General features: G+C 50.6%; 1 protein-coding gene across 3 annotated transcripts in view; it reads right to left on the bottom strand.

Annotated features, from left to right (window-relative positions):
• The window catches only part of LOC116956328 (autophagy-related protein 16-1-like), a 40,459-nt gene extending 25,216 nt beyond the window's left edge, over window positions 1-15,243 (bottom strand). The window contains exons 1-9 of one of the 3 annotated variants that reach the window (XM_032977862.2): window positions 14,981-15,243; window positions 12,637-12,730; window positions 11,117-11,210; window positions 10,851-10,924; window positions 9,815-10,066; window positions 8,690-8,755; window positions 8,482-8,565; window positions 7,534-7,611; window positions 2,459-2,509 (exon numbers count right to left, since the gene is read on the bottom strand). In XM_032977862.2, coding sequence (XP_032833753.1) covers window positions 2,459-2,509; window positions 7,534-7,611; window positions 8,482-8,565; window positions 8,690-8,755; window positions 9,815-10,066; window positions 10,851-10,924; window positions 11,117-11,210; window positions 12,637-12,730; window positions 14,981-15,071 — 884 coding nt within the window. In that variant the 5' untranslated portion in view covers window positions 15,072-15,243. Of the gene's footprint in view, window positions 1-2,458; window positions 2,510-7,533; window positions 7,612-8,481; window positions 8,566-8,689; window positions 8,756-9,814; window positions 10,067-10,850; window positions 10,925-11,116; window positions 11,214-12,636; window positions 12,731-14,980 lie in introns of all 3 variants that reach the window. The other 2 variants (XM_032977861.2, XM_032977863.2) reach the window with 2 other exon arrangements.
• Window positions 15,244-15,486: the final 243 nt, after the last annotated feature.

Here is a 15,486-nt window from a genome sequence, read left to right on the forward strand (position 1 = left end):
ACAAAGATACATGTACCGTATTGTACACTACATTATCTTGTTTCCATTCTATACATTTACTGTACAAGATATATTTAACATTGGAAAATAATATTTTACATTCAAAATACTTCCTGTTTAATGCCTGGGTTCATGGAGGGTAACATAAAACAAAAGGAGGGGGTGTCATATTATAAACCGTGAACCAAACCTTAATTTTCCCCGTAATGCCTTTGAGTTTGCGGATTGCGGTTTTGCCGATTGCATCTATTTTCAAGAATGTATACCCCCGATGCACAAGGGTTTTCTGTACACACAAACGCACACACACAACGTATGTAAATGTACACACACTGACACACACGTGTGGCACGTACTGCACACACACACACAATTACATATGCAAGATCCATATGTATGCACACATGCACATACACACACTTGCACACACAAATTCACACAATGCACATTCAAACGATGGCAGAAGTTCTCTCACACACTCACGCACGCACCAACACGCATGCAGGGAGACATGTGGTTAAGTTGCACACACCTGGCCATGCACATTGGCGTCCCAACAGGGCGGGGACACAGCGCAGCGGTGGCGCATTTGCCACCTGTTGTAGAGGTTCGCGGTTCGAAAGTAGCGGCTACCCTCGTTATTACTTGGGGCGCATTATTTGGGATGTATACGTGCCATCTGCTTAACAGTGGATGTTAAGGATCCCATGACATCGTGCACAAAAGTAGGTCGTTGTGCGCTGGTGTCATTTGAAAATGACATCTGCATATAACTCAATTGGAATAATACAGAAAATACTTGGCAGGTCCCTCCTGAAAAAGTCCCGAGTGAACCTTTTCTGGGCAAACAAGCATAACAGTATTAATAAAGCACACGCTGGGAGGCACCACTTAGGAGTGGCATGCTGGGGTAGGAGAATGGGAGAGTGGTGGAGAAAGAGGCAGGAGGTTTAGTCCTAGCATTAGGATGCGAGTGGAGAGACAAGGAGGAAAGGAGAATGGGACATAGGCTGGAGTTGAGCGTAAATGTCAGGGTCAAGGTAAGTGGGAGAGAGACAGGGAGGGGAGTGGGAAAGTAAGGGCGAGTGGGGGATATGTGGTGTCAGTGTACACCAACGCACATCACATTCCCCACATTTGGCATTGCTGCTGCCTCTGTGCGTACACGTTCCATAAATGTAACATTAAAGAATCAGTCAACTGCGACTGTGGTAAAGCCCAAACCATCAAACACATCATCGACGAGTGTACCATCCATGCACACCCTGGCGGTATTGCTGCAAGCCATACAGCATCTACTGCTGCCTTGGATTGGTTGAAGGACCTTAGCATTCAACTATGATATCTATACAAACTGTTGCTTACATGCCATATGAAAGAAGAACTGCTGCCCCTCAACACAAACAAACGTCACTGATAACAACAGCAATAATCCACAGGCTATTGTCAATGCACTGGTGCTGGATGAAGGTCTCAAAGCTGTGTCAGTCATGGAAGTAATCTGACCAAACTTCACCACACTGGTCACCACGGATTGGTCAAAGTGGAAACCTGGGACAGGCTCAGATATCACTTTCCACTGATGTTAGCCGTGACTGGGAATCAAATTCAGGTTTGGTGGGTTCATAAAGCAGTGCGCTAACCACTAAATCACTGCCGGGAATGTTCAGTATATTAAATATATGTTTGCGATGAAGCGCCGATAATTGGGTTGGTGCAAACTTGTCCCTTAACATCAATTTTAACGACACTCGTGCTAAGACAGGTGGTACAAATTAAGAATCGAGTGTCTGCGGTAAAAGCAAACTATTTGCAAACTGTATGCACACTTTATTATTAGGCTAATGGCACAAAATTAGATTATATAAAACAAGACAGGACATGTGAGATACACAACACAAATGAGACAAACAATATCCATGAGGCAGTACAAATTGTACAGACAAATCAGAAGATGTAAAATGACAACGAAAAATAAGACAGACAACACAAATCAGACAAATGGGAAAATACAAATGCTACAAAAAAATGGTACAAATGAGAACTATTCATCAGACAATGCAAAGGAGACACGGAATCTCACTCCTCTCCCTCCACCTGCCATTTCAATGCATCCCCCTAAACCCAAAACTAACTCTTACCCCAACAACTATTAAAGCCATTGCCACCTTCGTCATTAACGCAGGGCTGATAATAAGTCCATCACTTGAATTTGTACCACCTGTATTAGTATTGTCTTTCTCATTTGTTGTGCTTCATTAAAGGGAAAGGAACGAGAGCAGGGGGAGGGGAAATGATGCAGGGAGAGGAGGGAGAGCAGAGAGAAGATGAGGAGAGGAGGGAGAGGAGGGAGAGGAGGGAGAGAGAGGAGGGAGAGAGGAGGGAGAGAGAGGAGGGAGAGAGGAGGGAAAGAGAGGAGGGAAAGAGAGGAGGGAGAGAGAGAGGAGGGAGAGGTCACCTGTTTGCGTGGTGTTCAGGTGCCGCTCCATACGCATGCAGGACATTCACACTTACACGACACACAAAGACAAAAATCCCCCATATATAGCCTACACAGACTGTTGGGGCAAGTGCTGTTAGCATGCACCAAAGGTGGCTAGGTATGGGAGTAGCCACACCACACCTGGCCACCTTCATCAGATGTTTACACACTGCACCAGGTACTCATTTACAGGCGAGTCAAACTAGGGGAGGCCCAGGCCCGGTTCAGAGGTTCGTTACCGATCACCGGGTTCATAGTGAAGTACATTTCCCACCGCTCCCCATGATACACACAACCGCCGTTCACCACTAAGTGGCAGTGACGTCACCACGGCGCTTATGCCATGCTAGGTGCATTTGAAGGTCATGTTAAAAGTGTCGAAGGCTCGCTGGCAGAAGGTAAAGAAACAGACCCAGGTGCCATGGGTTGACTGACTGACATGACTGGTTGATGCACCAACTTTCCTCCCCACTGTGCCAAATTGCTCTGTAATAGCTCCACTCCTTGTTGCGAGTGTTGCTGCTCTGTGCTCTGCTATTGCTGGAGGGCAACTGCCTCAAACTGCCCAGTAACGTCCTCCATGAGTCTCCTTCACAGAGGTCGATCTTGATACCGCTATTAGCAGTCATCGGCAAGTCCAATCAGCTTCACATCCTTCTGTACCACATCAGTCCATCTCTTCTACTCTAGCTCGTGCTGTGCAGTTTAGCCATCTAACTGGCCAAAAAGAGCTGTTTGGGCATGTGGTGACTAAACATGTGGGCTACATGACTCAGCCAACGCAGCCCCACCTGCTGTTAGAGCTAATGGATGGGTCTGTGTCTAGATCTTGCAAGGATCAGTGAGCTCATCACAGAATCCAATCTGGTTAAACCCAGGATGGATGGTAATGCCCAACTCCTCAGGGTGGACAGCAATTACCATATCATCAGCATGCATAACATGGTTGACCAATAAGGAGCCATCACTTGACCTCACCTGGGCATCGATCAGCGTACCAGATGGAACTTGCACTGGTACAGTCATAAAAAGCTTCTCAAACGACGTGGTAAAAAAATGTGAAAGTGTTGGGGCCAGAGGACATCCCTGTTGCACACCAAAGTGAACAGAAAATGGCTCCGACTCCTGCCCATGCAGCTTTACCTGGGTCTACCCACCATAATGGTCATGAATGATTGTTAGCAGATGGTCTGGGACTCCAAAAGCATGAAGAATAACCAAGAGCCCTGGCTCCTTGATGGTATCATCAGCCTTGACCATGTCAATAAATAAGCGATGTAGGTGCTGTTGTAATTCTCTAGACCTCTGCTGTAGCAGACGGGCAGAGGAAATGGCATCCATGCAGGACCGCCCCAGTCTGAAACTACATCGGGGTTCCAAAAGCCTCTCCTCAGTATGTCTGAGGAGAGGTAAGGAAATGTTAAATAATCCTTGCTAGGGCCTCAGCTGGTCTCACACTGAGGGAGATGTCCCAGTAATTTATTCAATGAGTGCGGTCCCGCTTAAAAAAATGGTGACCACCAGGGTATCCTACAAATACTTTGGAACCCATCACGCGGACCATACAATTGTAATGATGTTACATAGGGCAGCCTGCATAGACACAACCCTCCCTCAGCAGTTTGCTTGAGAGATCATCTCTGCCCAGTACTTTACATCTCAAACTCCGAATCGCCCTCCGTACTTCCTCAACATTGGCACACTAACCACTCACACGGAGCGGGGACTTCGTCCAATACGTGAGGCACAGCAAACCCAGCAGGCTCAACTCCACTTTGCAGCATGGTGTTGTTTGGAGCCGAGGGGTTTCCACTCCCCTAAGACCTCAAATAAATGCTCAGTAAACCTGCAAACCTGTTCTTGGGGGTCAGAGATCGGATCACCGTTTTTCCATTAAGAATGGTGATAGGTGTGGAGCTGCAAGTTACTTTTCTGATGGAGTTAAAGAGTGAGTTGTGATCGCGGGCAACTGAGGCAGTTTCCATTTCCCCAGCAACCTGCGATCAGCACTCATCTTTGCAGTGCCGCACAGCTTTCCGAACATCTGAGCGAAGTCTGCGATAAGGCTCCTCATTCTTGGATTTGAGATGTTGTAGATGTTGGGAGTGGACCTGCTTCTTTATTTCAATGGGCTGGAACACCTCTGTAAGCCAGGATTTCTGGGGAAGTCTGGACCATGTACCCAATGCAGCCATGGTAGCTGCATAAGGTACAGTCCTGAAACTCACCCATTTTTCCTCAGCATCAGGTGGAAGGAGAGACAATGCCAACCCCAATTGCAAGGAATGATGAAATTCTCACAAACTTCATCTGCTGAGACCAGGCTATTGTGGGTCTGAGTGGGGTCCTAGATGGATGCTTGCCACCACAGTGAAAGGATAGTAGGCGCATCTTACAGATGACAAGCCGATGGTTAGTGTTGAGATCAGATCCACGGTAGGTCCTGATGTCAAGGGTATGGATCAGCATTCAATGTAGTCCAGCAGATGTTTTTGCTTGGACTCGGCATGCATCCATGACGTTGTGAGGATGGGCTGATGTCGAAACAGTCCATTGGTGATTTCAAGCCCATGGGCTGCACATAACTCTCGAAACCTCCTACTGCTTGTAAGCTGATCTGGTTCATGCCTTCCATTCACTCTCGCCCAAGTGCTTTTGTCATGACCCACTCTGGCATGAAAGTTACCTCATAAGATAACGATCTCCAGGGTACACTTTAGCCAAGGCTTGGGATAAGTTATAGAAGGCATCATACTCATCAGCCTTGTCAGCTTCCCTTCACTGATGTTCATCTTCAGTGGGTGCATAAACCACTACCATCACATTTCCTCACCTCCTGTTGGGATCAATAGATTCCCACACTTTGCCTCCAAGCTCCCATACCTCCCTTCATTCTTTTGTTCAGAATAAGAGCCACTCCCTGTTGTTCGGCATTTTTCTGTTCAGAATGGAGAAATGTCCACTCCTCATGGTGACTGGAATCAGAACCAGTCCACCGGACGTCCTGTATACCCCAAACATTAGTGGTACCGGTTCAGCTCTTGATAGAGAAATGGAAGCCTCTCCTCTGCAGGAAGAGTTTGGAGATTCCACGTGGTCAACCTCAAAGTCTTCCTTGTTATTTCTGGAAGAACCCTGAAGGGAGGGGAAGAGTCTGGCTCTGCCAAATGAGATTTGGCCAGAAGGCATAATAGATGCCTGTCCCCTCGGAGCCTCCAGTACAAGCGTTATTGGGTGTTTCCACCATGGTTATTGGTAACAAATACATATAGACATCAACAAACTCTGAGAAAGACACATTGATACACGCACATTGTGACGGTACAAACATAAACAGACACATATTGAGACAGACACAAATAGAAAACAACCGCCTGGCTTGTGCCAGGCTATATGCACTGAGGCCATGTGAAGTGTCGAAGGCTCACTGGCAGGTAACAGAAAACCAAAAGACACATGTAGACATGTGCACAAACACACACAAATTAAAACACAATTTGAGATGCACACGCATACATGCGCACATAGACATATGCACAAATGTACACGGACATGCAGATACACGCTCACAAACAGGATAGCTCTTTCTCTTGACCACCCAGCTATACCTGTGGCTTGCCCACCACCTTCAAGCTCCTATGAGTAGAGGGACCTCATAAAGCATGAAGAACCCAGTTGTTAAATCCTGATAAGTAATATTTAATATGAAACAAAGTTGTGCTCACAAACACAAGTTCCATCATGCCTTATATGCATGTCATGTGACCACCACACGGCATGTTCAATAAAGCAGATATTTAGATGCTGTTGATATTTCCTACACTTCTGCTGTAGCAGGAGAGAGAATATGGCATCTGTGCAGGACCATCCTGTCCTGCAACTACATTGGAGCTCCGCAAGCTACTCAGCGTGCTGGGCAAAGGCGATGCTAAATAATCCTGATCTGGTCTATACATTCCAATTACTTCTATGCAAGTGATTGCATTGTTATAATAAGACACACTCAGGAATTAAAGTAACCAAGCAAAATGCCTCTATTCTGAGAGGCCACTTAAGCCAGTAAGAAGGAATGTGACTCATTAACCATGCTGTTGTTCATGTTACCCTGCCCTGACTAGAGGACTGTCCACCTCTTGTGGTGACAGGATATGGAACCAGTCCACCAGGAATGGTTTCAGTTTTGTCCACCATCTTGAATTTCAGAAATGCATACACATACACACGATCAAATTATACACATATACAAAGATTTCCCGTATAGCTTCAACAGACTTTTGGGCAAATGCTCTTAATGAGCACCTATGAAGGCCAGCATGATACACGAGGGGGTGGGTTGCCAGCACTACTCCCGACCGCCTTTGTTTCCTTAGTGGTAATGTTTACACACCAAACCAAGTACTCATTTAAGGCTAAGTCGACCTCGGGAAGGAGGCACAGGACCAGTTCAGATAATCCTCATTGGTGTTGGCTATGAGCAGGATTCAAACTCGGGTTTCCAGGTTTGTAGTGCAGCGCGCTAACCTCTGCACTACCGCTCCCCACTATAGATACACACAAATAGAGACATGCACACATTGAGGCAAACAAATACAAAGATCCCCATATAGCATTAACAGACTATTGGGGCAAGTGCTGTTAGCGAGCACCTATGCATGCACACACATACATACATATTGAGTCGTGGACATAGATAGACGCAATACAGTGAGACAGACAAATGTACACAAATATCAATACACAAACGCATAGATATATATACAGGATACGAAAATTAAGATCCTCCATGAACAAAAAAATTGAGACATACATAGTGTGAATTCAGTGTTGCATGTGAAGCAATCTGTTGTTGTGAGAGTTGTGACTTATGAGTGATTTCCATTGTGTGTATTGAGTGTTGCATTTTTGATTGTTGTGTTATAAGTGTGGTAAGCGTTGTGAGTTTTGTGTGCGTGTTGTGAGTTGTATAGAGCATTGCGTGAGTCTTCACGTGTGCCACGTGTGTTTGGTAAGTATTATAAGCATTGCGTTGTGAGCACCATGCACTGACTGACCCAAACATGTTGGAGAGGGAGTCGAGAAGGCCAGGGAGGGGAGTTCCACCAGGGAGGGAGGGGGAGCCCACGGGAGGCCTGATGAACACAAGTCAAGTTTATTTGTTTAAACAGATGAGAACTCAAGAAAACTGGATCGTCTCTTTTTCAAGAATAGATGCTCATTTCGACAACACAACACATGTGCCAGGCTAGGTGCACTTTGATGCTATCGCGTAAAACATCAAAGGTTTGCTGGTAGATGGTCACCGGATAGACCCAGGGGTGTTATGGATCGACTGAGATGATTGGCAATTGCACCAGTGTTCTCAACTATGCTAACTCGCTGTTTAAGCCACCCGGTGCTACGACCATTGTTGTGAGGGTCTCTCCTCCCGCTTTCACGAGCCCCTTCAACAAAGGCAAATCTTGACACCACTGATACCAGTCATCAGCAAGTCTACTCAGCTCCACATCCCTCTGTACTGTATCAGCCCACCTCTTCGTGCTCGTTTAGTCCTCTATTCACCTAAAAAAAAGCTTCTTGAATATATAAACCCACAACCATCTACATGGTGGTGATGTATACACACCACACCAGGTACTAATTTATGACCGAGTCAACCTAAGAGGTCCACGACAAGTTCAGACCATGAACGGGAATCGCAGTGCGCTAACAAGTCAACTACCACACACACAAAGACAAACTTCCCCCTATATCCATAGAGACTGCCGGGGCAAGAGTCGTTCATGAGCACCTATTCAGGCTGGGATTGCACACAACTCGAGTTGTTCTTCACGAAAGATCATAGTTTAATGTGTGGTTATGTGTGGCAAAGTTGCTTGTGGTTGCAATTGTAGTTGCAATTGTGGTTAAGCACAGTGGTTGATTGTGGTTGCGTGTGGTTGTAATTATGGTTAAGCACGGTGGTTGATTGTGGTTGCACGTGGTTGCGTGGGTCTCCGTGCCTCGTGCCTCTGTCGAGTTTCGCTGGTTGTTCACCCGCTGCCCCCTCCGTCGCTTCCTCAGCCAAAACCTCGATATCATCGTCTCTGAGGACAACATCGGATACAACATCATCATCACCAGCGACAGCTACAACAGCATAACCAGCTCTAGTGGCATCGTCACGGTGCTCAGGTAGGGGTCAAGGTTCAGAGGCCACGTGCAACTCACAGGTCAACGTTGACGTGCTCCTGTGCAGCCTCCGCAAGCTCCTTCCTCAGCTTTGCCTGGCGCCGCCTGTAACGCATGGCCAGACGGTCACCTAGCCTGGCATGGCCACTCCTACTCACACGGGTCCCCAGCCCTACCGATACAGCTAGCCCCGAACCCTGACACTGATCCCTATGACTCATGCGGCCAGCCCCTGATCTTGACCTTTGCTCCTACCCCTCTCCTAACCCGTGACCTGTAGTTGCTACTCAATGAGTGCCATCTCCTAACATCTGACAACTTTCCCAACATCTCTTAACCCAGGGGTCGGCTACCTGCGGCTTCGGAGCCGCATGCGGCCCTTTGGCGTCCCCCTTGTGGCTCTTTAGCTGCCTCCTTGCACACAGACGTTTACAAAATAATGTAATCTTAAACCAGAATTTAATGTAAAGATAATTTATTAAATATGGTAGGGAATGGGTCAATATGGAATGTTTTTAAGACAACAAAATGTACAACAGTAAAACTGTTTTGTTATCGAATAAGAGGAAATAACCTAAATCGATGCAGTTTATTCCATCACCTATTTTGTTGAAATCAGAATGTGCTTGTCATCTGCTGTATACCTGCTGCTGTGTTTGTGTACAAGTGGCTCTGCGTGTGATGCTGCTCTCAAACTGTTTTAGTCAAAAACAGAATGGCTCTTCTTATTCTTTGAAAACTTGCCGACCCCTGTCCTCCCCTATAGCTGTTAACCTTTGAGTCCTATGTCCTAATCCGTGACCTTGATCTACAAACCATTTACCTCTATCTTCTAGCCGCTGATTCCTATGTCCTATTATAATATCCTACTCACCTCCATCTTACCTCCTAACGCTGAACCCTCCTACCCTCACAACCCTATTTTCTGACCCCTAATCCTATATGCCATCCTCTGACCTCATATTGTAACTCATAACCCCAACTCCTATCCCCAAATCCCTATAATGCTGCCCCTCTCACCCTGATCTCATAACCCCCATAACTGTGCCCCCTATCCCCAAATCTCCACAACTCTGCCCCTATTACCCCAATCCGCTATCCAGCAATAATACTCCCTGTGTCTCCCCCCCCCCCCCACCGGGAGCCGTCCCTCCCACTCCTCACCGCGTGTCCTTCTCATTCTCGGTGTTGACACGGTCAGCCTCTATGGCTTTCTCGGCCATCCAGCGTGCCACCAGCTCGCGGTTGTCCTCCTCAATGCGGCGGAGGCGTGACTCAAGTGCGGTGCAAGCCATCTGCAACGCCTCGTACTCGTCCTTCACCGTTTGCGTTGCCGCCTGCAGCTCGGCCAACTCGGCGCGCAGGCGATCCACCTCGGCCTGCAGCCCGCCGGCCCGAACCTCGCTCTCTGCCAGCCTGTGGTGCGAGTGTGCGAGAACAGGGGGCGCAGGGGTGCAGGAGCGTTCGCCCAACAGCAGTCGGGACGCATGACAACAGGTTAGCGTTGAGACAGACGATATATGTGGGGCCACTCCGAGGCAATCGTCGCCCCTTACTGGCAGACTAATTTATCGATTGCGGACCAGGTGTGCTGCACAGGGAAAACAGAAATTGTGAATGCAAAGGGCGGTCTCGCAAAAACTCATTGTCACTATTTTAAACCAGACAAGGCAGTGCAAATTAAATATTGTCACGGATATTAGCTGTGGCCAGAAACCGAACTCAGGTCACTGGGTTTAATTAGCAGTGTGTCACACACATCCACACGCATACACACCGGACAAATACACATGCCCCATCTTCAGCCTCACTCAGTTTAAGTTCTTATTTACGTGCGTGTGTCTTTTTGTGGTGGCGAGATGGGGAGCAGTAGTGTAAAGGTTAGCACACTGTCCTACAAACCTGGGGACCCGAGATCAATAACAGCCCACAGCCAACACCAGTGACGATTATTTGAACTGGTCCTGGGCCTCACTTAGGTTGGCTCAGCTTCAAATGAGTACCTGGTGCAGTGTAATATTGCCACTGGGAAGACAAAGGTGGTCGGGCGCGTAACTGGACACCTACCTCCTTGGGTGCCATGCCGGTCTTGCTAGGTGCTCACTAACAGCACTTTCCCCAACAGTCTGTTAAGGCTATGCGAGGGATCTTTGTCTTTGTTTGGTGGCGAGATTGTGTAGCAAAAAGAGGTGCATCCCACCTGGTCTGCATCTCCTGCAACTGCTGCTCCTTTGCCGAGAGCTTGTGGTTCAGCTCAATCACATCCTGCGCCAACTGCTCACACACATGCAAAGAAAAATACACACACATTCTACAAAGATCCCCTTGATAGCCATCACAGACTTTTGGGGCAAGGGCTGTTGTCGAAGGACACCAGAGACATCGGAGAAAACCCACCATGTTTACACTCATAATGAAGTACACGTAGAACATTTCCTTGTACCGCACTGCTATGTGGTGACCCACCTCCCCACGTATCTTGTGCAGCGTAGTTAGCTCCTCTTGGTGCTTCATGCGCAGAGCAGAAATCTCCGCTCCCTGTGCCGCCCCGTCATGGCTACTGCTGTGGGGGACAAGCACCGGAGAGAGGGGGGGGTGCAGTTGGATTGGTGAACGGCGAGTGCACGCACGTCGCCACGTCTGACAAAACCTCGATCGCTTCACCCGAATTGGCTAAGTGGCTCAGGTTCATAATGACCATGTCAGAGACAATTATGGCTGAGATTCTGGGTTCGAGCCCTGGGTTTTGTCTGTCTCTTTGGGATACACAATAACCTGAACTGAATTAGATGATCAATTCCGTGACTTTTGGAATCAATCGATTCTGAAAGTGGTTATAGAAAAATGGATACTCGACTAAGCAACCCTGTTGTGGTTGATAAATAAAATCAAAACACGAGTACAGTTGATGTTTGTGCAATAAAGATAGCGCAAAGTCATCAAGGCTCTATGCTTCACAGAAGATAATAGCCACAATCCTCCCGTGTGCCATGCCAGGCTTCATAGTTGCTCACGAACAGTACTTTCGCCAGCAATCAGTCAAGGTGAAAGCGGGATCTCCGTATTTGTGTTTTACGAGTATGTGCTATGTGTATGTATTATGGGGAGTGGTAGTGTAGTGGTTAGCGCGCTGCGCTACGAACCCGAAGACCCCAGTTCGATTCCTGCTCGTGACCAACACTCGCGACGATTATCTGAATTGGTCCTGGGCCTTCCCGAGGTCGACTCAGCCTCAATTATAAGTACCTGGTGTAGTGTGTAAACATCGCCACTGGGGAGACAAAGCCGGCCAGGCATGTTGCTGGCTACCCACTTCCTCATGTGCCGTACTGGCCTTCACGAGTGTTCGGTAACAGCACTTGCTCCTATGGGTATGTTGTGTTGTTCTGTGTATGTTGTACGTGTGTTGTGTTCGCATTTATTAGATGCACATGCCTTATGTTATACGTGTGTATTACATGTGGTTATTTTAAGTTTCAAGTGTATTTTATTCAACCACGTGAGAACTCAAAAAGACAAGGAAAGTCTGATTTGCAATTCACCCCGCCAAAATATGGTTGTTGAATATGCCATTGTCTTTATGTCTATATCTGTGTATGTGTCTTTGTGTAAGCGTGTTTAAGGGAGCGGTAAATGTAATGGTTAAAGCGCTATGCTACAAACCCAGCGCACTGTGTTCGATTACCGCTCACGGTCAACACCAGTGACAATTATGTGACCTGGTCCTGGGCATTTCCTAGGTGGACTCAGCCTCAATTAGTACCTGGTGTGTATATACATCACTACTGGGGAGACAAAGGGGGCCGGGCCTGGTATCGGCCACCCACTCCCTTATATGCCGTGCCGACCTTCATAGATGCTCCTCAACAGGCACTTGCACTACCCGCTTGTTAACGGCTATACTGGTTTGGTTCTTTGGTTTCTTGTCTCTAGGCATGTGTCTTTGTCTTTATGTATTGTAGATGGGGACAGTTGTCGTGGGAGACCTGGGATCCGCGTGACCCTGTCCGTCATGTGTCTCCTTCTGTAGTCGCTCGCTCAAAAGAGACTGCAGGTCGGCCTTCTCTAGCAGGCGCGTGTCTGTGGGGCAAGAATGCGCGCACACACACAAAGTTAACAAAAATCCCCCGTATAGACTTAGCAGACTGTTGGGGCGAGTGCTGTTAGCGAGCAACTATGAAGGCCTGCACGGCGCACGAGGGGGTGGGTGGCCAACACCACACAAGGCTGCCTTTGTCTCCCCAGCGGCGATGTTTACCCACCGCACCAGGTACTCATTTGAGGCCGAGTCGACCTAAGGGACGCCCAGAACCGGTTCAAATTTCATCGTCAATGGTGTTGGCCGTGAGCGCGAATCGAACTCGGGTCACTGGGTTCGTAGCACAGAGCGCTAACCTCTACAATACCGCTCGGTGAACAGGCACACGGGGACACACAGACAGGGGCAGGGGGTGGCGGGAGAGACAGGAACTGGTGGAAACCCCCTCCGACCCGGGACAGAGAGGTGTTTTCCGACTGTCATGCCAGGTTACCCTTACCAGACCACCCACCTTCCCCTCACCACCACTGATCTCTGACACCCCACCTGGTGAATCCCCCTCACCATTCCTCACCCGCCTCAATGGCGAGCCTACGGAGTCTCCTCACTATTGGCGAGTGCTGTCGTCTCCCTTCTCTTGGTCCCCTCACTGATTCACTCTCAATTTCAACCTCCCCCCGAAACGTGAGCCTCCTCACCACTCTCCAATGAGTTATGCTCACCACTTCTGAGTCCCCCACTACTCCTCTAAATCTGCTTGGCAAGTCCCCTCACCACCAGCATTTTGTTATCCTCACCACTCCTCAACCCCTTGCCTGGCGAGTCCCCTCACCCCGCGCGTCTCACCCCCTCTCTTGGTGTGGAGGGGACTCGTCAGGGGGTGAGGGGCCTCACCAGGGGGTGGAGGGGACTCGTCAGGGGGTGAGGGGCCTCACCAGGGGGTGGAGGGGACTCGTCAGGGGGTGGAGGGGCCTCACCAGGGAGTGGAGAGGACTCGTCAGGGGGTGGAGGGGCCTCACCATTCCTCATCCTGTTCCTTTGTCTCACTCCTCACCACCTCATCACTCACCACGCGCCTCTCTCCTCACCCCCTTCCGCTGGTGAGGCCCCTCCACCCCCTGGTGAGTCCCCTCCACCCCCTGGCGAGGCCCCTCACCCCCTGGCGAGTCCCCTCACCCCCTGGTGAGGCCCCTCCACCCCCTGGCGAGGCCCCCCCACCCCCTGGCGAGGCCCCTCACCCCCTGGCGAGTCCCCTCCACCCCCTGGCGAGGCCCCTCCACCCCCTGGCGAGGCCCCTCCACCCCCTGGCGAGGCGCTTCCACCCCCTGGTGAGTCCCCTCCACCCCCTGGCGAGGCCCCTCCACCCCCTGGCGAGTCCCCTCACTCCCTGGTGAGGCCCCTCCACCCCCTGGTGAGGCCCCTCCACCCCCTGGCGAGGCCCCTCACCCCCTGGTGAGGCCCCTCCACCCCCTGGCGAGGCCCCTCACCCCCTGGCGAGGCCCCTCCACCCCCTGGCGAGGCCCCTCCACCCCCTGGCGAGGCCCCTCCACCCCCTGGTGAGGCCCCTCCACCCCCTGGCGAGGCCCCTCACCCCCTGGCGAGGCCCCTCCACCCCCTGGCGAGGCCCCTCCACCCCCTGGCGAGGCGCTTCCACCCCCTGGTGAGTCCCCTCCACCCCCTGGCGAGGCCCCTCCACCCCCTGGCGAGTCCCCTCACTCCCTGGTGAGGCCCCTCCACCCCCTGGTGAGGCCCCTCCACCCCCTGGCGAGGCCCCTCACCCCCTGGTGAGGCCCCTCCACCCCCTGGCGAGGCCCCTCCACCCCCTGGCGAGGCCCCTCACCACCTGGCGAGGCCCCTCCACCCCCTGGTGAGGCCCCTCCACCCCCTGGCGAGGCCCCTCACCCCCTGGCGAGGCCCCTCCACCCCCTGGTGAGGCCCCTCACCCCCCCTGGTGAGTCCCCTCCACCCCCTGGTGAGGCCCCTCACCCCCTGACGAGTCCCCTCCACTCCCTGGCGAGTCCCCTCCACTCCCTGGCGAGTCCCCTCACCCCCTGGTGAGGCCCCTCACTCCCTGACGAGTCCCCTCCACTCCCTGGTGAGGCCCCTCCACCCCCTGACGAGTCCCCTCCACTCCCTGGTGAGGCCCCTCCACCCCCTGACGAGTCCCCTCCACCCCCTGGTGAGGCCCCTCACCCCCTGACGAGTCCCCTCCACCCCCTGGTGAGGCCCCTCACCCCCCTGACGAGTCCCCTCAACTCCCTGGTGAGGCCCCTCCACCCCCCGCCCCTCACATCTCTGGATGAGCTCCCCGAACGCGTCGCGCGAGCCCCGGTCTCGCTGTCTCAGCTGCCGCGCGATACTTCTCCTCCATTCCGTCTCCATGGGAAGGGCTCAATACATTCGCCACTGTCGATGCTCTCGATAAAAAAAAAACTAATAAAATGTACAACAGGCGACGTTTCGGGCAATGGTCCTTCTTCATAACAGGGATACCATGAGTGCGCGCAGTGGTCACGTGCTCCCCAAGCGCACTTCTGCTTCCGGGTTAGATCCGCATATTTATTGGTGATGCATTTTTATATATTTTATAATTCATGCACATTTTGCGTCGCATTTCACCTCTCGGTTTTGTCGTGACGGAGCGAATCCCTGTGGGGATTTACAGAGTTTCAGAAAACCAATAAGGACAAATGCGATGACGTCACTCCACAGCTCTGGTTTAACAACAACGAAAGCGTCACAGGAGTCATAACCGGAGTTTTGGAACCTGTCGAGCGCTACCCCGATGTCACTAGTG

The sequence above is a fragment of the Petromyzon marinus genome, chromosome 64 (genome assembly GCF_048934315.1).
Source record: "Petromyzon marinus isolate PM22_M1 ecotype Great Lakes invasive population chromosome 64, UKy_Petmar_22M1.pri1.0, whole genome shotgun sequence".
Classification (NCBI taxonomy): domain Eukaryota; kingdom Metazoa; phylum Chordata; class Hyperoartia; order Petromyzontiformes; family Petromyzontidae; genus Petromyzon; species Petromyzon marinus.